The 23,386-nt window shown below is 43.1% G+C and overlaps 2 protein-coding genes across 5 annotated transcripts; one reads left to right on the top strand and one right to left on the bottom strand.

Annotated features, from left to right (window-relative positions):
- The first annotated feature begins 377 nt into the window (after positions 1–377).
- LOC139554985 (digestive cysteine proteinase 1) lies at positions 378–8,361 on the top strand. Of its 2 annotated transcripts, XM_071368326.1 has the most exons (11): positions 378–606; positions 1,818–1,877; positions 2,066–2,158; positions 2,662–2,834; positions 2,918–3,179; positions 3,271–3,466; positions 3,604–3,797; positions 4,029–4,120; positions 7,087–7,248; positions 7,393–7,582; positions 7,879–8,361. In XM_071368326.1, the coding sequence occupies exons 1-11, from the start codon at positions 426–428 to the stop codon at positions 8,064–8,066; spliced, it is 1,791 nt and encodes a 596-aa protein (XP_071224427.1). In that variant the 5' UTR covers positions 378–425; the 3' UTR covers positions 8,067–8,361. The 2 variants fall into 2 exon arrangements, 1 of the variants encoding a protein (XP_071224427.1); XR_011670921.1 differs by lacking the exons at positions 7,087–7,248; positions 7,393–7,582; positions 7,879–8,361 and adding an exon at positions 5,114–6,935 and having other exon boundaries at positions 4,029–4,512.
- On the bottom strand, positions 8,203–21,039 carry LOC139554988 (solute carrier family 22 member 13). Of its 3 annotated transcripts, XM_071368331.1 has the most exons (11): positions 20,021–20,134; positions 19,815–19,931; positions 19,483–19,586; positions 18,309–18,463; positions 17,775–17,943; positions 15,677–15,791; positions 15,498–15,598; positions 14,274–14,485; positions 12,566–12,674; positions 12,269–12,481; positions 8,203–11,950 (listed from the first exon to the last, which is right to left on the bottom strand). In XM_071368331.1, the coding sequence occupies exons 2-11, from the start codon at positions 19,908–19,910 to the stop codon at positions 11,857–11,859; spliced, it is 1,368 nt and encodes a 455-aa protein (XP_071224432.1). In that variant the 5' UTR covers positions 19,911–19,931; positions 20,021–20,134; the 3' UTR covers positions 8,203–11,856. The 3 variants fall into 3 exon arrangements, with proteins under 3 accessions (XP_071224432.1, XP_071224430.1, XP_071224433.1); XM_071368329.1 differs by having other exon boundaries at positions 19,815–21,035; XM_071368332.1 differs by lacking the exon at positions 8,203–11,950 and having other exon boundaries at positions 12,373–12,477; positions 19,815–21,039.
- Between the last annotated feature and the right edge of the window lie 2,347 nt (positions 21,040–23,386).

The following is a 23,386-nucleotide window of genomic DNA, read 5'->3' as shown; positions in this document are numbered from 1 at the left end:
TACTGATTTGTTATCTGACTCAATTACGCACAATTTTAGTTATGTGTTTCCGAAATAGTGTCCTTCTCACATATAGTCACTGACAGTAAGAACATGGATCCACATAGTGTCGCAGGTTCGCAATTGTATTTGTCGTTTTATGAGGCAATGGCATTCTGCCACACTGCGGAATACAGCCATAGAAGACCAGGGGAATGTTATCAAATGCGATAAAAGCCCTGACAGTAAATGCACATGATTATGTCATTTTCTCTCTGACAGACTCTAAAGATGCTGAATAATGCCAAAATATCTGTAGAAATGCACAATAAATACCAAAAATCCACATACGACCGAAATCGCATGACTTGCCCAATTCACCCACCCACCCCTGTCCTGTGATTGGAGGGCTTCTATCAGGACTTCCATCTGATTGGCCAACATAGATGCCAATCATTAACAGCATGGACTTAAATTCGATACATTTTGGATCACTCAAGTCGTTGCAGAACACAATACGATATGTTTATGTCTTTCTGACTGCGCTCATATACACGCAGAACAACCTACGAAAAGAAGCTATGAGGGACTGGTACATTGTAACTGTGCTATTGTGGAGCGTAGTAGGTAAGATCTCGAGATGTTTTTGTTAAGACAGTTAATTAAAAGGTGATAGATTCTGATCGTTTTGTTTGTTTTGTGTATTCGATGAGTCCTCTTTACTCAACCAAATGTAGGCCTACTATACAATTATTTGTAGTGTTATTGTATGAACTGAATTGTGTTTTGGATAAAATGCTAATTGGGAACACAACTGTTGCCGCGCCTGTACAGATCTCGTGACACCGGGGCAACCCGACCGCACTGCTAAAACTCCCAGTCAAATATCTTGGAATGAGCGGGTTCAAATTATAGTAACTTCTGTGACAAGACCCTGCATGTAGCACTGGTAAACAAATGTTGATTCTGATTCACGGGTAGGATACTGCTCTGTTGTAGCTGACTAAACTCCAATCCATGGGGAATGAACCCAGACGAGTTTAGTCGGCTAACGCTAACTCTATGTAGCCTAAGTAGTTTACTATGTCAAACTGATTTAGGTACAACATCGTGATAAACCATTTTTTATTTTATTTAGAGTAACTCACTGTAAACTGGCATGTAATTTGGCATAAAATGAACACTATCTCTAAACTGGATTCGTGTATTCCGAGTGGCGCAGCGGTCTAAGGCACTGGATTCGTGTATTCCGAGTGGCGCAGCGGTCTAAGGCACTGCATCTCAGTCACTACAATCCCTTTTTCGATTCCAGGCTTTATCACATCCGGCCGTGATTGGGAGCCGGCATTGGCCGGGGTAGGCCGTCATTGTAAATAAGAATTTGTTCTTAACGGACTTGCCTAGTTAAATAAAAGGATGGATATATATATATTAAAATACCATCTGTGGGCCTCGACTGTTGACTCGCGTTGCTTCTGACTAGAGTAGGCAACACGCTTACTGTTTTTCAACAATAGTGAGTGAGAAAAGCAAACCTCATATCTCAGTCTGTCTGCCCAGTCTGATAAGTTCTCTAAGGTCATCCAGCCAATCACACCACCAGCGTGAGACTTTGGCACGTGGTGGTCACAAGCCTGGTCTCTACTGTTATCTTATGTGTTGTTTACTTTGTAGTCCTGCAACAAGCACAAACCCCACTCCACATCTGTAACCCACTTTCTTCTCTTAGGTCACAGTGGAGGGGTAATGTTAGCAGTAATAGTATGAGAAGTGTTAAGGGTAGACTGGAATATGACCTCTTCATACACCTCTGGCATTGACATGCTCTTTCTCCACAGCCACAGAGGGAAAAGCTCTCCCTTCAGTCCCAGACTTTGGGAAGGCATACCATGTCAAAGGTGAGTGAGACCTATTGTTATTGAACTGAGGAGTGGTCACTTAATGTATGGTAATAATATATCCTGTACTTTTGCATGACTTGTCAGTAACTACAAGATTACACCATTTACATTTTAATAATTTAACAGACACTCTTATCCAGAGTGACTTACAGTTAGTTAGTTTATTAATTACATTTGTGTATCAGGTGTGATCTCCCTGCCCTATGCTGAGATAAAGGAACCATTTGAGGCCTGGTTCGACCTGAAGGAGAGGACCAGCCGCATCGACTATTACCACGGTAACTATTTACACACCAGCTGTACAATAGTCAAGCAATATGGCTCCATGTTCTCTCAGGCAAGCTGGAATATCCACCATATTGCTTATGTCTATAAAATCCTTGCAGATTTTAACAAGTGGCTAGGGGTTGTTCTTGGGTGTACAGGACCTGTTTTTTTTATGTCCTTTTGAGGAGTACCCTGTGCTGCAGCTTTGATCAGAAATAGTGCATGTTAGCAGCAGGGTTGTAGTGGATGTCATTTGAGACGCACTGTCAGTGAATCACGTGTGCAACTGAGGCCTTTGTTCTGAGTCAAGGTCAGTAGACTGAAACCTCAGCACTTATAGACAGTGAAACTTGTCAACTACAGCGTCTTTTAAATCACGGAGATGAGGATAGGGCCACTAAGACCAGGGATCTCTAACTCTATTCTAGGGTGTGCAGACTTTTCTTACAGTCCAGCACTAACACGCAGTCAACTTCAGTTCTTATTTTCTGTGTGTTGTCATGGTGACCCGCAGGTCAGGTGTCGACGTACCAGATGGGGATGGAGCTTCCTTGGGGATCATCCTATAAGATCACTCCTGAGACCACAGAGGTGGAGCTAAACATTATGAAGTGTTTCCAGGTCAATGGCACAAAAGAAGAGCCAGTCACACCTCAAGGATCCCTACCTGACCTTCAGGGGTTTATGGTGTGTGTGGTAGTTCATTGAGTTTTTCAATTAATACAGGTAGTTTTGAAAAGTTATTTGTAATAAATGGTCTTTGTGTGTAGTTCCTCAGGATGGAGTACTATGGAGGTGTGCTCTGTGAGGTCTGGCAGAATGTGACAGTAGTCGGACACAAGAAGAATACCTACACACTCTGGGTGACACGCCCTGAAGGAGGGGTTATGGGAGGAGCTGAGCTGACCACGCCCCTACACTACGAGATGATGGGCTACAACACCCTGCTGGGGTCCCATTATGATAAATATCTGGTCGACTACAAGGAGTTCAGCTCAAAGTTTGACCCCAAAGTCTTCGCCCTGCCTGATGGTTCGCATGCGCACACACACAGCTCTCAAGCCATGTGACAATTAGCAAACAATCTTAATCACTTTCTTGTCGGTCACATCTCTCTCTTCAGGGATGAGCTGTGGTTCATTTCCTGGTCTAGGGGTGGAGGACCACCTGCTGGCCAATCCGATGAAAGATCTGATTCACACTTCCTCGTTAGGCCACGCCCAGCGGTTGTTTGGCCACTTCAAGGAGCAGTTTGGTCGTCGTTATGGTGATGAGAGGGAGCACGAGAAGAGAGAGCACGCATTCGTTCACAACCTCCGGTAAGGGTGCTGGGGGGAGAGGGCAAGAGCAACAAATGAGTGATTGAAAGAGTTCTAGGTGAATATAATTTGGTGGTTACAAATTCTGTCTTCCTCTATTCCCCTCTCGCTCTTCCCTCCATCACTCCCTCTCCCAGGTATGTCCACTCTATGAACCGTGCTGGCTTGTCGTTCTCCCTGGCGGTCAACTCTCTGTCTGACCTCTCCATGTCGGAGCTGTCTGCTATGAGGGGCAGAAATGGAGGGAAGAGGCCCAACAACGGCTTGCCGTTCCCCATGCACCTATACACTGGAGTACAGGTCCCTGATCAGCTGGACTGGAGGCTCTATGGTGTGTGTGGAGCAGAGGAGGCTGGTGGAAGGAGCTATAGGAGGACGAGTTCATTGTAATTGCTGGAATGAACTGAATGGAATGGAGTCAAACGTGGTTTCCATATGTTTGTTTGATACCGTTCCATTTATTCTATTCCAGAGACTACTCAGCCCGTCCTCCTATAGTTCCACCCACCAGCTTCCATGTGCGTGTGCATGCGTGTGTGACAACATTGTGTGTATTTTCTAGGTGCTGTGACTCCGGTGAAGGACCAGGCCATCTGTGGTTCATGTTGGAGCTTTGCCGCCACTGGAGCAGTAGAGGGCGCTCTCTTCCTGAAAGTAATATCTCACACACTGATTTTTAGAATAACTTCAGTTGGGTGTGTTATAGCTGTTTATTTGGATCCCCATTAGCGTTTGCAGCAACTATTCTCACTGGGGTCCACAAAAACACACTGATAGACAAAGGACAGTCACATAAATGTAAAATACAACGATATACAAACGATACAACAAGAGTGTCTGCCATGGTTTCTGTTTGGAAAAGGTGGCGCTGGACCATGTTAATGCATCTTAACAGAACATGCAACTAATTTAATGAAGCAGCCAATAAAATGTCATTTTCAAATGTTTGCCAAAATGCAATTCTGAACAGGGCACCTGGAAAAACCCCATTCTAAACAGGGCATGTGACAGATTAACCTGCTACACTGGTGAGAAACAAGTTTTAGGTTTTTCATAACCATTTAAGAGATTTGTTTCATTGAGCCCTTCAAACAAAAAGACAATGTGAACAATAGCCATGTCTGGTTCCTCTCTCCTGATAATGTTGAGGGTGCGTGCGTGCGCCTGAGCACACAGAAGTACCTGGCCTTAAGATTTTATGATTAAGCACGAGACAATGATTTTGAGAAATTAAAAACATTGAAATGGAACTTCCATGAAAATCGTAACTGGCACGCAGAATAGTAGGATAAATTGTAAGCTTCCCCAAACTTTTAATTTTTCTATAAAATAATTGCCTCCATGTTGCCATGGTCAGATTTAGCCTATAGGCTATTTTGACGCAAGGTAAGACAAACATTCAGGTTTCAAACAATTAAGTATTTTTTTTTAAATGCAGCTCCAGCTCGCGTTGTAAAATGGTGGGTGACCCACTGATAGTAGGTTGCCTGCACTTGATGGTGAATGGGAGATGTGCTTCAATTACCAGTTTAGATACAAATAGCTATTAAAAAACAAAAAAAACATGCACCCTAACTGTAAGACATTATTGCATATTAAAAATGTTGTGCAATGAATGGGCTCATAAAAGCACATGATTTACTCCAGCAGAGAAGCTGCAGGAGAAATCTCACTCAAACTAGGCTGTGTATGCTGTGCGCTTGTGATAGTTGTTTGATAAGTAAAATGCACACAGGCCAATTTAATTCCAGTAAATTATAAAACCCTGTTTGTGTACCATGACATCTTTAATCAGTTTTCTTTCAAGGGAATTTTGCTGTTTGCTTGAGTAATTTTCTCTGAATCCTGTGCGTTGCTGTGAATGTGTTTCGGACTTGGGTATGGGTGTCTGAGCTGAATGTTATTTGCTTGTGCAGACAATCTGGAATTTTCATCACAGTATTATGGCTCATAACTAGAAGTGACGCATTTCATGTCTCGTCAACCTCAACCAGGAAAGACTATCAAGCATGTTAGTGCTGTTAAGGGCAAGGCATGCTGCTCTGTTTTGAGCCAGCTGTAGCTTTGCTAGGTCTTTTTTTGCTGCACTTGACCATATTGCTGTCCAGTAATATGGTCAGGTAGAGTTGATCTGTGTTCTACACAAAAATCCTATTTTTATAACACCCCCTCCATCTTCAGAACAGGTGAAGTAAAGCCATAGCAAGTTAGGTTTTTTCAATAACATCTTAGGCTGCACTGAAAGGTTCTAAATTACCCAACAACTTAATGAATGATGGAAATTAATTGGATTTTCTACCCATAATATCAACAGTCATCGCTGTAGCTCATCCCTAAGGAGGATGATCATTAATATTGTCCTTTTATTCAGAAGGTAAAATGGATGAAAATAAATAGGATGTCAACTTTTATTTTTCCTCTCACGTATTTGCATTTGTTAGCGGTTGATGTTCTTCAATAACAGACCCCAAAGCAAATCAGGGAGAGAAATATATTCCAAGAACAAATCAGTTGTTATGATGGAAAGTAGATGGAAGAATAAACATCTCCTCAATGTTTCTCCACTTAACAAAGAGACGGGATGTAGTTTATACTCAGGCCTAGACTGTTTGACCAATTTATAATATCGTGCAGTAAAATTGGCCAAATACCAAGTATCCCAGGCTCGATGTTTGGACCAATGAGAATTTGCCACATGTAGCTATGAGTCCCTGACTGGAACCCCATACTCAGATGTCGAACTGACACTACTATTTCTATTGACCGTTAATTCCCTCTTGACCTCTAGTCCTCTGCTTTGTATATTTATCTTATATTCCTACACATTATGTTAATGACTTGAAGTTTGTCAATGGAGGAAAAGAAATAATATCAACTTGTTGTTCACAATTAGTTGTAGCTTGTGAACACTATTTTCTCTCACGTATTTGACAATTATGTGGTTGAGGTGTTATAAGATCTCTAGCTGTAATATACTTGCATGTATCACCACCATCTCTGGTCTCCCTGCACCCCATAATCCACAGGCATTCCGTCCTCACTGGTGTTGCCTAGCAACTCTAGAAATGTTCAAGACGGGTTTATTATGGGCTGAGGATTCACCATTCCCTTGACCAACACACACTCATTAGCAGTAGTAGCTGATGGCAGTTCAGGAGATTTTTAATGAGCCACGTGTGGTGGTTCAAGGAGTTTGTTGAACTTACAAAGGAGGCTATTTAAGGTGAAGTTGGGACTTATTTGGGAGAGTTGAGCAGTGTGAGTTGAGTTGATGGTTGTTAGTCTAGTCAGTGGTCCTCCTTTGTACCTCTGCCAGCTCTAAGGAAATGAGCTTGTCCTCTCAGTAGGAAGTGACCAGGAGGTGCTGTGTCCTGCCGCATTGGCAGGTTCATAAACATACTACTTCCCAGGGGGCCAATCAGATTCCTCCCCTCTGACCTCCTAGCAACCCACAGATGCAGCTGTGGAAGTTGCTGTGAAAAAACAATAATTGGTCTCTCGGGGGGCCCCCCCCTCAACTCTTCATTTCCAGTCTTCTGTTGGGTTTATTTATTGACCCGGAGAAGTAGAATGTTTCTCACCCAGTTATAATTGTCAATTCTTCTCTTTTCTCCCTGTAGTCAGGGTCTCTTCAGGTCTTGTCTCAGCAGATGTTGGTAGATTGTAGCTGGGGCTTTGGTAATAATGGATGTGACGGAGGAGAGGAGTGGAGGGCCTACGAGTGGATCATGAAACACGGAGGCATCGCAACTACGGAGACCTATGGTTCCTACATGGGCATGGTGAGACACACACAGAGATGGCTTGTCTAGAGGTAATCCACAGGGCTCTATGCTTTGCCTGCTCCTTTTCATGTCTTAACAGGACATGTAAATCTTTACAATATACTGTACTTAAACCCAGTGTATGACTCTCTCTCCTAACAGAACGGCCTGTGCCACGTCAACACATCCCAGCTGACAGCTCGTGTCCAGAGCTACACCAACGTGACGTCAGGTGACGCCGAGGCCCTGAAGGTGGCGCTGTTTAAACACGGCCCAGTGGCCATCAGTATTGACGCAGGACATAGGTCCTTTGTCTTCTACAGCCACGGGGTCTACTATGAACCCAAATGTGGTGAGTTATATACTATAGTGCCCTCAAACTCAACTCTGGACCTCGAAGCCAGTTCCACTGCGGTTTTTCAGTGTTCCCCTCTAATCAGGGACTGATTTAGACATGGGACATCATGTGGGTGCAATTAATTATGAGGTAGAACAGAACCAGCAGGCTCCAAACTTCGTAGCGTAAGAGTTGAATGCGCCTGCTATAGGGTAAACATACACAGCTATTCTTCACATCTGTCTAAGGTGTTCCCCAGGGCTCTTGTTCTCTCGCGATCTCTCACGCAATCTCTTCTCCCTCACGCCTAGGAAACACAACTGACTCCCTGGACCACGCGGTGCTTGCAGTGGGTTATGGTGTCATGGAGGCGGAGCCTTACTGGCTGGTGAAGAACTCCTGGTCAACCTACTGGGGAAACGACGGGTACATACTGATGTCTATGAAGGATAACAACTGTGGTGTTACCACTGATGCTACGTATGTTACGCTGGCATAGAGCTAGGGAGAAACATGAAACGCACGCACAGGAGTTACGACTCCTTTTTAAATGATGATAGGAGGGTATTTGAAATTGGAATAATATCGGAAGTGTGTGTGGTGCATGGGATGAAGTAATGTCGTTTAGGCAGTAAGGTTTTTAGATATGTTTATTGCTGGTCGGCGCGCAGTGCCTTCCTCTCTGTCATATACACACTTTGTCACACAATCGTACGCACACACTGAATCATGCTATACGCACACTTGTGCTCTGGAATCGTGAAATCATCTCAATAAATGTGGAATGTTTTGTACTTGCTGCTCGATTTTCTTTTTGTTCATCATGCTGTGACTCAATAGTGTTTTGCTAACTCATGTGAAAAATAAGACCTTACTCTTCCCAACACACTCGGTCGTTCTAAACACATGATGAATACATGTATGCCTTGCTATTGCTAGCAGTAGCACCACATGTACATTATATATACAAAAGTATGTGGACACCCCTTCAAATGAGTGGATTCTTCTATTTTAGCCACACCTGTTGCTGACAGCTGTATTAAAATCGAGCAAACAGCCATGCGATCGCCATAGACACATTGGCAGTAGAATGTTCTCACTGAAGAACTGTGACTTTCAACATGGCACCGTCATAGGATGCCACCTTTCCAACAAGTCAGTTCGTCAAATTGATGCTATGCTAGAGCTGCCCTGGTCAACTAAGTGCTGTTATTGTGAAGTGGTAACATCCTGGCCTCTGTTGCAAAACTCACTACCGAGTTACAAAATGCCTCTGGACGTTCCAGTGAAGGGAATCTTAACGCTACAGCATACAATGACATTCTAGATGATTCTTTGCTTCCAACTTTGTGGCAACAGTTTGGGGAAGGCCCTTTCCTGTCTCATGACAATGCCCTTGTGCACAAAGTGAGATCCATGCAGAGATCGGTGTGGAAGAACTTGACTGGCCTGCACAGAACCCTGACCTCAACCCCATTGAACACCTTTGGATTGAATTGGAACGGCGACTGCAAGCAAAGCCTAATCGCCCAACCAGTGCTGGACCTCATTAATGCCCTTGTGGCTGAATGGAAGCAAATCCCTGCAGCAATGTTCCAATATCTAGTGGAATGCCTTCCCAGAAGAGTGGAGGCTGTTTTATAGCAGCAAAGGGGGGACCAACTCCATATTAATGCCCATGATTTTGGAATGTATGTTCGACAAGCAGGTGTCCACATACTTTTGGTGATGTAGTGTATATAGCTATGGATCAAATCTAACCTTTGCCAATTGTCAATGATGCCCTCAGAACAAAATACACAGCCAAAAAAAGGCTATAGCAGTTACAGATGTACTACATTTCAACAACACAAATATTACAATCAACCAAAACGCTTGCAAACCTCTGAATTATACCTGCATAATAGACTATAAGAGCTACATAATGGGTATTGTAAAAAGCTAGTGCATGTGTTCACATTTATGAACAATATTCTGATGTACTCTCAAGCTAGCATTCTCAAGTAATAGTTATCTGGACAAGATAAGGCAGTAAGATAGTAAGTACCTAAATGGCATAGATAAAGACATATTGCATAGATATACCACATACGATTTAGATATGTAATGACAGATATACAGTACCATGAAAATAGTTAATTGGTTCTCAAAAATAAAAATGTTTTAGAAAGAAGGTTGACAGGTCATCAGTGCGCAATAAAAGGTATAGCCTACTGAACTAAAGCCTAGGCATTTGCTCAGGGAGTTAATGCAAATCTTCAGGTCTCAGACAAGGTTACTCATCACATGAGCATGTTTCACCAAACAACCTAAAATGTTGTTGGCAGGTTTGTGTGTTTTGGGGTTATTCATTTGTTTTTACCACCCCAGTAATGTTATCAAATTTCTGAAAACCAAAACAAATGTTACATGTTTGAATGAAGAGCGCTAAAAAGTTGAGTGTTTATGTATAGGAAAACAAGGGCGATTCATTTACTGTAGGATTTATGAATGACCCCCTTATTGTATGTGTGTGTGTGTGCACATGTTGGTCTGCTACTTGCATTGCATAGTGCTTCTATACAGACCTTCTGTATGGTATGTGGTTTTGAATCTTGTAACGAGTGAGAGGTTGCCTCGTGGATTCTACTACAGTTGAAGTCGGAAGTTTACATACTTAGGTTGGAGTCATTAAAACTCGTTTTTCAACCACTCCACAAATTTCTTGTTAACAAACTATAGTTTTGGCAAGTCGGTTAGGACATCTACTTTGTGCATGACACAAGTAATTGTTCCAACAATTGTTTACAGACAGATTATTTCACTTATAAATTCACTGTATCACAATTACAGTGGGTCAGAAGTTTACATACACTAAGTTGACTGTGCCTTTAAACAGCTTGGAAAATTACAGAAAATTATGTCATGGCTTTAGAAGCTTCTGATAGGCTAATTGACATAATTTGAGTCAATTGGAGGTGTACCTGTGGATGTATTTCAAGGCCTACCTTCAAACTCAGTGCCTCTTTGCTTGACATCATGGGAAAATCAAAAGAAATCAGCCAAGGCCTCAGAAAAAAAATTGTAGACCTCCACAAGTCTGATTCATCCTTGGGAGCAATTTCCAAATGCCTGAAGGTACCGCGTCCATCTGTACAAACAATAGTACGCAAGTATCAACACCATGGGACCACACAGCTGTCATACCACTCAGAAAGGAGACGATGAATGTACTTTGGTGCGAAAAGTGAAAATCAATCCAAAAACAACAGCAAAAGACCTTGTGAAGATGCTGGAGGAACCGGTACAAAATTATCTATATCCACGGTAAAACGAGTCCTATATCGACATAACCTGAAAGGCCGCTCAGCAAGGAAGAAGCCACTGCTCCAAAACCGCCATAAAAAAGCCAGACTACGGTTTGCAACTGCACATGGGGACAAAGGTTGTACTTTTTGGAGAAATGTCCTCTGGTCTGATGAAACAAAAATAGAACTGGTGGCCATAATGACCATTGTTATGTTTGGAGGAGAAAGGGGGAGGCTTGCAAGCCGAAGAACACCATCCCAACCGTGAAGCATGGGGGTGGAAGCATCATGTTGTGGGGGTGCTTTTCTGCAGGAGGGACTGGTGCACTTCACAAAATAGAAGGCATCATGAGGCAGGAAAATGATGTGGATATATTGAAGCTCAAGACATCAGTCAGGAAGTTAAAGCCTGGTCGCAAATGGGTCTTTCAAATGGACAATGACCCCAAGCATACTTACAAAGTTGTGGCAAAATGGCTTAAGGACAACAAAGTCAAGGTATTGGAGTGGCCATCACAAAGCCCTGACCTCAATCCTACAGAGAATGTGTGTGCAGAACTGAAAAAGTGTGTGCGAACAAGAAGGCCTACAAACCTGACTCAGTTACACCAGCTCTATTAGGAGGAATGGGCCAAAATTTCCCCAACTTATTGTGGGAAGCTTGTGGAAGGCTACCCGAAACGTTTGACCCAAGTTAAACAAATTGAAGGCTACCAAATACTAATTGAGTGTATGTAAACTTCTGACCCACTGAGAATGTGATGAAAGAAATAAAAGCTGAAATAAATAATTCTCTCTACTATTATTCTGACATTTCACATTCTTAAAATAAAGTGGTGATCCTAACTGACCTAAGGCAGGGATTTTTTACTTGGATTAAATGTCAGGAATTGTGAAAAACTGAGTTTGAATGTATTTGGCTAAGGTGTATGTAAACTTCTGACTTCAACTGTATGTGTGTTTGTGTGCGGATTGCTGGGATGTGTGCATGTGTGTGAGTGGTCAAGACTCCGTTGCTAGGCGCTGTAGTTCCTGCCCCTCTGTGCTGCTTGCTGATTGGATAATGTCCTCTCCTTGGCCCTTCTTTGGAGGAAACCTGAAGTAGAAAACAAACTCATAAATTTTTAAAAACAAAAACAGTCAACAAACACACAGGTTATGGTTGGCAATAGGGGTTAGTTTGTGGACTTGATTGTGTGTGCGCGTGTGTGTGTGTCAGGGTTGGGGTCAATTCCAGTTAATTCAGAATGTTAACCAAATTCCAATTCCACATTTTTCTCATTGAAAAGCATTGGAACATAATTGGAATTGGAGTTTAAATTTCACTGTACTTCCTGAATTGACTGGAATTGAAATGGGATTGACCCCAACCCTGGTGTGTGTTTGTGTGTCTGTCTGTCAGTAGATATAGTACCTAGTATCCCAGTTCTCTGCGTCTTCTACGGTATCCGGTAGTGGTCTGTTGGCAGTCTCTGGCAGTGCCAGGGCGAGAACTGCGCCAAGCAGGGGGGCGCAGCCAAAGATGAGCATGGGTAGAGAGGGGCTTCTGGTATGGAGCATGTTGATAAGGGGGGCTAACACACCCCCTACACGGGCAAACATACTGGACACACCTATCCCTGTCTGCCTGTAGACACACACACTGGTAATAGAAGTTAGCAATCACACAAATGAATGTGCACACACACACACACACACACACACTTCTTACCGTAGTACAGTAGGGAAGATCTCAGCAGTATAAACATAGATAACAGCGAAGGAAGCAGTGATACCAAACTTTCCTACCATGGCTAGACCTGTTATCAGGTTGGGATGGTCTGAGAGAGAGAGAGAGAGAGAGAGAGGGGGATAGAGAGAGAATGTTTATTACATGATTTTGTCATTTAGCGCAACGCTCTTAACCGCTAGGCTACCTGCCGTGGTGTTTTATAGACAGACTAACAGCTGTTTTGTGGACCCAATATGTTACAACCCCCCCCCCCCCCCCCCCACCACACACACACACACACACACACACACACCAGTGGCGGTCAGTGCCGTTTCAGGGAGGACAATTTTTCATGAGCATGGCCTTATTTCTATTACAGCGTATTGGATGACTGTCATTCATATTCCATTCACCCAGTTCAATGTGACATTGATCGGTTTAGGCTACTACATGATACTAGAATTTTCTCTATACCCATCATGAGGTTGTTACAACCTAGCCTATGAATGAAAGTTTACAACATAGGTGCACACAGGTCGAGAGACAAATTTGATGTGACAGTTAATCCCCGGTTTGTTCAGTTTGCTTCTGTTTAAGAAATGTTTTTCAACAGAATCTGTGGAATGAATACACCCCTGATCACGAATAAACACAGTTCACAGATTCATATCAGCCACGTTGTATTCCTTCTCGCATCTAGGTTATGCGCTCTCCTGCTTTCACCTCTTCCCTTCGCTTGAGGACTTCAATGCACAAAACATCAGCTGAAAAAACCTTTCCAAGCCAAACCGCTACACACAGCCTACATTGTTGTCACCTTATTAGCTAAAGTAACGTCATAGTTCTATTAGCATAGCTAATAGAACTAATGTGTTAGTAAATCCGCTACAATCATGCAGTAATGTTACAGTGTACAGCCAGTAAGCAGTTACACCAGTGGCAATAAATTAGTAAAAACAAAAGCTTACCTTGACTTTAGGAGTTTCAGTGTTGTGTTGGATAGTCATAGCCAGCTAGCTAACATAGCATCCCTTTGTTTGAGCAGTGTGTTTCGGTAGGCTAAACTAGCTAGCTGCATTTACTAGCTAAATAAGTTAAACTGAACAAAATGATAATCTATCTCTCTATTTCTCTTGCTTCTCCTTCATTGAGGAATAAATGTTCAACTATTTTCTTTCTCTCGCTTCGAGTCAACTTTCTCACCACATTTTATGCACTGCAGTGCTAGCTAGCTGTAGCTTAAGCTTTCAATACTAGATTAATTCTCTGATCCTTTGATTGGATGGACAACATGTCAGTTCATGCTGCAAGAGCTCTGATATGTTGGAGGACGTCCTCCGGAAGTTGTCATAATTACTGTGTAGGTCTATGGAAGGGGGTGAGAACCATGAGCCTCTTAGGTTTTGTATTGAAGTCATTGTACTCAGAGGAGGACGGAAGCTAGCTGTTCTCCGGCTACACCATGGTGCTACCCCACAGAGTGCTGTTGATGCTACAGTAGACCTTCTTCGCAAAATAGTGTGTTTTAATCAATTATTTGGTGACGTGATTATATTTAATATAGTTTTATCTAAAAAGGATAACCTTCCTCCTCTGAGGAGTCTCCTGACACACACACACACACACACACACACACACACACACACACACACACACACACACACACACACACACACACACACACACACACACACACACACACACACACCTGTAGGTACAGTTAGAGTGAGCAGACAGGCCACGCCCCCCAGGGCCAGAAAGCCACTCTGGGATAGGCGTCTGCTCCAAGGGAGGAACAGGAGGACCAATGACCTGGCAGGGATCTCCACCAATCCAAAGATGAACTGAGTCAGGTAGAGGTCTGAGCCCAGTTTAGATACACCTAGAGACAGTCCATAATATACCAATACATTCACAAACCTAGAGAGAGAAAGAGCAGGGTTAGACACACACATACACACAGTCTTGTATAACTAACCTTCTGGGGACACACAATTCAGTCCCATTCAAAATCTTATTTTCCCTAACCCTAAACCTAACCCTAACCTATACCCTTACTCAAACCCTAACAAGTAACCCAAACCGGCTGCGCGCATAAATGTTTTTTGTCCCCCCACACCAAACGCAGGTTAAAATATCAAAACAAACTCTGAACCAATTACATTAATTTGGGGACAGGTTGAAAAGCATGAAACCTTTATGGCAATTTAGCTAGCTAGCTTGCACTTGCTAACTAATTTGTCCTATTTAGCTAGCTTGCTGTTGCTAGCTAATTTGTCCTAGGATATAAACATTGAGTTATTTTACCTGAAATGCACAAGGTCCTCTACTCCGACAATGAATCCACACATAAAACGGTCAAACGAATTGTTTCTAGTCATCTCTCCTCCTTCTAGGCTTTTTCTTCTCTTGACTTTATATTGCGATTGGCAACTTTCATAAATTAGGTGCATTACCGCCACCGACCTCGTTCGTCTTTCAGTCACCCAAGTGGGTATAACCAATGAGGAGATGGCACGTGGGTATCTGCTTCTATAAACCAATGAGGAGATGGGAGAGGCAGGACTTGCAGCTCGATCTGCGTCAGAAATAGAACTGACTTCTGTTTTAGCCCTTGGCAACGCAGACGCTCGTTGGCGCGCGCGCAATAATTGAATAATATAGATTTCTAAATTTATTTTGCAACGCTCGCGCACGCGACGCGAGCTGTGTAGTCAGCCTGTAACCCGAAAAACTAACCCTAACCCTAATTATAACCCTAACACTAATTCTAACCTTAACCCGAAACCCCCTAGAAATAGCATTTGACCTTGTGGGGACTAACAAAATGTCCCCAGTTGGTCAAATATTTGTTTGTTTACTATTCTTGTAGAGACTTCTGGTCCCCACATGTATAGTTAAACACGTCCACACACACACACTTCTTAGTTACCAGACATAGAAAAGGATAAGAGCTCTTTTCCTCATCTGGGGTGTTCTAATGAGATCTGCAGCTGAGTGTCTCCTTCTACCTTCCATGTCACACCTGTCCACCTAAACATACACACACATAAAATATTTTATTTGCATGCTCAAACACTGTGAAAAACACAAGATGTGTCTGTGTGGTACCTGTATAGTAGGTGGTAATACACGTCCGTTGACTGTAGCAGCTTTGCGTAGTAGAACAATGGCCTCCTCTCTCCTGTCATTGGCTAGCAACCACCTAGCTGACTGAGGAAGCACCCTGAGGGTAGAGAGAGAGTATATAATATCATATTGTATTCAAAATGATTGACCATTTGTCTCACCCATTTTTTTTATCTATTGCACACCTACAGTGCCTTCGGAAAGTATTCAGACCCCTTGACTTTTTCCAGCATTATTCAAAAAATAAAAAATTCAAAACAAATCCCTCATCAATCTTCACACAATATCCCATAATGACAAAGCAAAAATAGTTTTTTATTTAAACAAACAGAATTATCACATTTACATAAGTATTCAAACCCTTTACTCAGTACCTTGTTGAAGCACCTTTGGCAGCGATTACAGTATTGTGTCTTCTTGGGTATTACGCTACAAGCTTGGCACACCTGTATTTGGGTAGTTTCTCCCATTCTACTCGGCAGATCCTCTCAAGCTCCGTCAGATTAGATGGGGATCGTCGCTACACAGCTATTTTCAGGTCTCTCCAGAGATGTTCGATTGGGTTCAAGTCCGGGCTCTGGCTGGGTCACTCAAGGACATTCAGAGACTTGTCCCGAAGTCACTCCTGCATTGTCTTGGCTGTGTGCTTAGGGTTGTTGTTCTGTTGGAAGGTGAACCATCGCCCCAGTTTGAGGTCCCCAGTGCTCTGGAGCAGGTTTTCATCAAGTGTCTCTCTGTTCTTTGCTCTGCTCATCTTTGCCTCGATCCTGACTAGTCTCCCAGTCCCTGCCACTGAAAAACATCCCCACGGCAAAAAGCTGCCACCACCATGCTTCACCGTAGGGATGATGCTAGGTTTCCTCCATACATGACGCTTGGCATTCAGGCCAAAGAGTTCAATCTTGGTTTCATCAGACCAGAGAATCTTGTTTCTCATGGTCTGAGAATCTTTAGTTGCCTTTTGGCAAACTCCAAGAGTGGTGTCGTGCCTTTTACTGATGAGTGGCTTCCGTCTGGCCACTCTATCATAAAGGCTTGATTGATGTAGTGCTGCAAAGATGGTTGTGCTTCTGGAAGGTTCTCCCATCTCCAAAGAGGAACTGTAGAGCTCTGTCAGAGTGACCATCAGGTTCTTGGTTACCTCCCTGACCAAGGCCCTTCTCCCCAGATTGCTCAGTTTGGCTGGGCGGCCAGCTCTAGGAAGAGTCTTGGTGGTTCCAAAAATCTTCCATTTAAGAATGATGGAGGCCACTGTGTTCTTTGGGGACCTTCAATGCTGCAGAAATGTTTTGGTACCCTTCCCCAGATCTGTGCCTCGACACAATCCTGTCTCCGAGCTCTACGGACAATTCCTTTGACCTCATGGCTTGGTTTTTGCTCTGACATGCATGGTCAACTGTGGGACCTTATATAGACAGGTGTGTACCTTTCCAAATCATGTCCAATCAATTGAATTTACAACAGGTGGAATTTACAACAGGTCCAATCAAGTTGTAGAAACATCTCAAGGATGATCAATGGAAACAGGATTCAGCTGAGCTCAATTTCGAGTCTCATAGCAAAGGGTCTGAATTCTTATGTAAATAAGGTATTTCTGTTTGTATTTCGAAAAACCTGTTTTTACTTTGTCAATATGGCGTATTGTGTGTAGATTGCTGAGGATTTATTTAATTTAATCAATTTTAGAATAAGCCTGTAAAGTAACAAAATGTGGAAAAAGTCAAGGGGTCTGAATACTTTCCGAAGGCACTGTATATTTACATGGATACAAAACAAAATGTATTTATGTTTTTCCATCATGTCTACTGTGTAATATTTATTGTGAGGTTAAAGTATTATATGTATTCAAGTGACCAGATGTTAATGCATCTAGAGGTTTTTTAGGTAGGTGTGTTTCACAGTGGTGTATGATGACCTGACGAAGATCCAACTCGGAACGAAACGTCTTTATGATGATTAAATCACCATGGGAGAATACCAGAGTTGCGGACATTACTTTTACTTTTTTATTCTGGGAGAGAGAAAGAGACATGAATAGTGAAGAGCAACCGGCCAAGCATAAGTGTGTGTGTGTCCTCACCATATATAGAAGATGAACAGAAAGCCAGGAACAGATATAGCCAGCTGTAGTTTTCTCCAGTCTCGTATGAGGTAGGCTAGTCCAGCTATTAGCATGTAGCCCAGGCCAAAGAAGTAGTCAGTGAAGACACCAGCTAACATACGACGCTGGGCACACGTCCACTCTGTACCTGTGGAGAGAAGGAGGGATGGAAGGAGAGGGGGAGGAGAGGGTGGAAGGAAAGCAGAGAAAGGAAGGAGAGGTATAATAAGGGTTAGGTTAAGGGGAAGGGGAGATTAAGGTTTGAGTGGATCGGGTGGTGTGGAACTAAGGGGTTTAGGTTTCTGAGAATAGAGCTAGGGGTCAGGGGTTAGGAATAATGTGTGTTCTGGGGTTGGAAAGAAGGAATATAGGTGATGTCATTGTTGTACTGTTTAAATTCTAATAATGGATTGAATGTTTGGCAGAATGGTTTCATGTAAATTACAGTCCTGTGTAAATAGCAATCATATTGATTACAGTTAACATTTTGGGGGGGTATACATGTGTGTGTACCCAGTACAAAGGCGTTGATGATGACTCCAGAGATAGTAGTCCCCAGAATAAATCGCAGCAGGACATACACAGGGAAGTTTGGAGCAAAAGCCGCAGCCACTCCAAACACTGTCTGTAGTGCTAGGGAGAGGAGCAGGGCATACCTCCTACCAATCCTACAGAGAGAGGGAGAGGGGGGGGAGACTGTGAGTATTTATCAAAATGTATGACATTGAAGTGATAAATTCATGTTGACCATGGGTTAGGTTTTAGGTAGGGGTCAGAGCCACTGAAATTTCCTAGGTGGCTAAGGTCCGGATGGATATTGTCATTTATCGGCGTAGTAACAAACCCCCACCTCGCGACCCATGCGACCCCAAACTGTTCACACCCCTCTTTTTGGTTGAGAGAACATTTTGCAGTTTTAAAGATAAGTTCCTGCAATTATACACATTTTGCCATAGGGCATGGAGGCCCCCATGGGCACATAATCTGGACATGGTAACTACAAGATTTAGATAGCTGCTTAGTTAGCCTAACTTACCTACCTAGCTAACATCCTACCTAGCTAACATGGGCTGGTTCTTAATAAACTGTAAATTACTGACAGGTTATAAATAGCTCTCTCTAAGGTCTGTCAGTGAATGACATAACAAGAGGAAACTGCCCATACATTACCACATTTTGAATTTGCACCTTGTGTATTTTACTATTACAACTCATAACAGCATTAAATTGAAAGTCCGACTTAGTTCCTTTAAGTCAGGACCTGTGGTCCGTATTGATCCCGTTCTGGGAGTATGGCTGGTTTAGGGTCTGGTGGTAGAGGTCAAGGGGTATTGAAGATTCTACAGATGTAGGATCTTAATCTGATCACCCTGTTGCCAGAGAACATTCCCGCAATGAAGAAACACTTGTAGTGCATTTGATGTATAAAAATGATTCTGAAGTTTGTGTTTTCCACAAAAAATGTATCAACCCCTTTCAAAAATGTCAATTAATTATAATCCACATAATAATTCAAATTCCTGTTGCTGTATGATTTTTTTTCCTGCTGTAGTAAACTGTCTCAAATTAAGAACCTACATCTATACCTGTCTGTCATAGCTTCAAAGACAACAGTTTCCTCCAGGAAACCCAACATGTAAAGAGGGTCAGAGGTTAGAGGTCTGGGGTCAAGGGTTATGTTATGTACCTGTCTGCCATAGCTCCAAAGATGACTGCTCCCACCAGCAGACCCAACATGTAGACAGAAGACCCCAAACTGTTGAGCCATGCCTTGTCACACACCAAGTCCCACTGTAGGAGAGAGAGTGTGTGAGTGAGTGTGGTGAGACAGGGAACAACAGGTCTGATGAGAGAACTGTTCATAACATATTCCCCTAGCACAGCTGAGGTTCCACCTAGTCTCCATCCATGGTACCCTGTTCACCATGGCGCTGTAGTAGGGAAGTGAACAGATGAGACTAACATTTTCCTAGTAACCCCATTAATCTGAACACAATATAAGGGAAAGGCATTATTTACCTCGGTGATGGTAGTGCTTTGATAAATCTCCTGGCTGTACACCCATCCGTGCTCGCAAGGCGCGCGCGCAGTCCCGTTCTCTGTTAGAATGTCCATGAGGACGCAGGAGTCGTCCACCTGTGGATCCACCGGGATGCTGAGGTTCAGCTTTGCAGTAACAGTAACGGATGAAGTCAAAGCCAGGCTACCATTATGAACGTTATTACCGGGGCCTGAGCTCGGGCTGTCCCGGCAGCGATGTCCTGGTGTAGCCCCGGTAAAGATGCTGGCCATCATGTGAAAACCCAGTAGTATCTGAGGCAGACAGATCCACACATACAGAATCTTCTGGTACTTTCCAAACCCTCCTACAGCTGTTAGAATCTGCTCGAAATTCATTTTCAATCAATTCAATGCTCTATTGAAGAAGGGATTATTAAAATCTCAATGAGACATTAGGCCCATTGCTGCTATTCGACCAAGTCTCGTTTGCAAAATAGATTTTTATCTGAGATTAAAGTGATCTGAATAAATACAAATTTAAAAAACGAATATATTTGGGTCCAAGTATCTCCTATTGTATCCCATTGTACTAGGCTATAGATTGGACACAAATAAACCGAATCACTATAGCCAGCAAAAGGCTGTAAATCACATGTCTCCTAGAGAGAAAACCAGACAACAACACACCACCATGTGCCACGGTGTGACAGTGGGCAGACAGGTGCGTGTGTCCGGTGTCCGCTCTCGTCCGTCAGTGAGGGACATGGTTTTGTTCTTCTCACATGTCCTGGCTGAGCCCCTTACAAAATCCCTCTTAAAAATCCCTCTTATCTAAAAATCAGTTGCAGTAGACTATCTTCCCTTTTCCTTACAATGCATATAGTAGACAACTATACATAATAGTTTCTCACATCCAAGTGAGCACAGTTGTATATTACAATCAAAACCTTCTCTCAGAAAATCGTCAATAAAATAAATCCTCAGAATCGCGCTTCGGGCAGAGTCCCTCTGAACAAGCCCTTCCGAAACCCAGAACGGCGCAACAATCTTTTGTATTAACATGCACCTCAAATCATAAGTCAACTTGAAATCAGATAAACAGTCAACCAAACGCACAAATTACGCAGAACATTGTCCAACATGACGCAGAACATTGTCCAACAAAATAATATGCATCAGTGAAAGCCAGTGTCGCGTGCGCGTCCCCGAGGGTGGATGTTATAAATACGGTGTTTTTGTGGGGGTGGTGGTTGGGGTGAAGGGGCTGTTGCTACAAAACTGTTGAACCACGGGAAACCGCGCGAGCGGACCAATAGCAGAGCGCGGAGAGACATGAACGCGCACTTTATAGATAGGTAGTCTATGAACAATAACCGCTGGAGCATGATTAATTTATCATCATCCGAGTGGTTTGTTTGTGTTTGGATGTAGTCTAGTCTGTCTTCTTTAATTTCACTTAATTTACTATTTGTTAGGTAATACATATGCTAACAATCGAGAGTATAGGCCTAGGCCTAATAGGCTGCGTTTAGACAGGCAGCCCAATCCTGATCTTTTTTTAAACTATTTGGTATTTTGAACGATCAGATCAGCTCTGAAAAAGATCAGATGTGAAAATATCTGATGTAATTGGTCAAAATATAAATTAGTGACATAAAGATAAGATTGGCTTGCCTGTCCAAAGTCCGCACACTGCACTCGTGATGGACGTTGGTGTCACATTTAGGAAATCCTCAACAGTGGCGCTATACGGACGCTCTGTGTTCACATGTGGTACTGCAGGACCCTCCGTTCACTTAAAACGGGGACCTGATCCTTGATGTAGTCCAAAACCCCCCACATAAGCCAAGACCCAAAACAATCCCAAAACTGAATGTATTCTAACAATATGGTGGAAACCACCTAGCCAATCAGAGGTCAAGATAGAGTCATCAACATAGTAGCCATGAATACTACTATGTATACAGGGTGGCCTATGAAGCTAAGCAGAGTGGTCCTAGTCAATCCTTGGATAAGACTGGGAGACCAGGTCCAGCTGGAAGTGGAGACTCCAAGGCCCATGATCAGTGATGGGGACACTGCCCTCCAAAGTGTACCGTTCTCCAGATAAGATGTTAAATTGAGTTCAGATGAAGGAGAGATGGGGAAAGGAAACCACTTCCGACTATTGGGACACACTGTTATCTCAGCTGTTGTGAAGGACAGGAAACAAGGGCAGAGGGGAGGGATCAACGTTCTGGATTGAAACTCAGCCAATAGCTGTTAATTTTTCCCTAGAGACAATGGGGCCTCTGTGTCCCCAACTCACACAGTTCATCAAACACACACACACACACACACACACACACACACACACACACACACACACACACACACACACACACACACACACACACACACACACACACACACACACACACACACACACACACACACACACACACACACACACACACACACACACACACACACACACACACACACACACACACACACACGCACATGGACCAACAGCAGCAGCAGCAGCATACCACCCTACATCCCACTGCTGGCTTTCCTCTGAAGCTAAGCAGGGTTGGTCCTGGTCGGTCCCTGGATGGGAGACCAGATGCTGCTGGAAGTGGTGTTGGAGGGCTTGTAGGAGGCACTCTTTCATCTGCTCTAAAAAAAATACCTCATGGCAGTGATTGGGACATTGCCCTGTGTAAGGTGCTGTCTTTCGGATGGGATGTTAAATGAGTGTCCTGGCTCTCTGTGGTCACTAAAAATCCCATGGCACTTAATGTAAGAGTAGGGGTGTTAACCCTGGTGTCCTGGCTAAATTCCCAATATGGCACTAATACCATCATGGCCACCTAATCATCCCCAGTTTCCAAATGGCTCATTCCTCTCCCTTGTAACTATCCCCCAGTTCGTTGCTTTAAATGGGAATGCATTTTCAGTCAATTGACCTATTAAAATACATTGGTTACATTAAATAAAACACACACACACACAGCTTAGTCAGTTAGAAGAGTGTACCAGTGGGCAGTCATGTGCCTGTCAGTGGGTTGAAAATCTGTTCGGCCTATTTGTGACTGCGGCATCAAAATGAGGCCTTAGATTTTCATGAAGCATGCTTGGGCTATCTACAATCCTTTAGGCATTTGTCTATTTTCCCTCAACATTCACTCTTTGCAAACAGAATGTGGGCTATTTCAAAATCATATTAAACATCCACGCTCATTTTATGATACCATTTTTTTTTTCAAAAGCCAGAGTTAGCCTCGTTTTTTTATTTTATCCATCCATAACCATGTATACGATTTTTTGTTCATAGTGACAGTACTAATTTGATAACAAGGTGGTACTATTTCTGCTTATTTAAACCACAGGCTTTAATATACATTTATCATCCTGCAGCAGCTGTGGACGTTCGTGACGTCACAGTCGGTACAGTGCGGTCGGTGTTTTTCGGTAAGAGCTGGACGGAGAGCAAGAGAGAGAGAAAGAGAGGTAGAGAGAGATGGCTATTGGCATGGGAAAGCGAACGGAAATAGAAGAAACGAGTAAATCTGAGATGACCTTGACTAGACAGACATATCCATCAT

Source organism: Salvelinus alpinus, chromosome 26 (genome assembly GCF_045679555.1).
Source record: "Salvelinus alpinus chromosome 26, SLU_Salpinus.1, whole genome shotgun sequence".
Classification (NCBI taxonomy): domain Eukaryota; kingdom Metazoa; phylum Chordata; class Actinopteri; order Salmoniformes; family Salmonidae; genus Salvelinus; species Salvelinus alpinus.
Note: the sequence above shows the minus strand (reverse complement) of the source record. Positions and strands in the feature narration are given on the sequence as shown.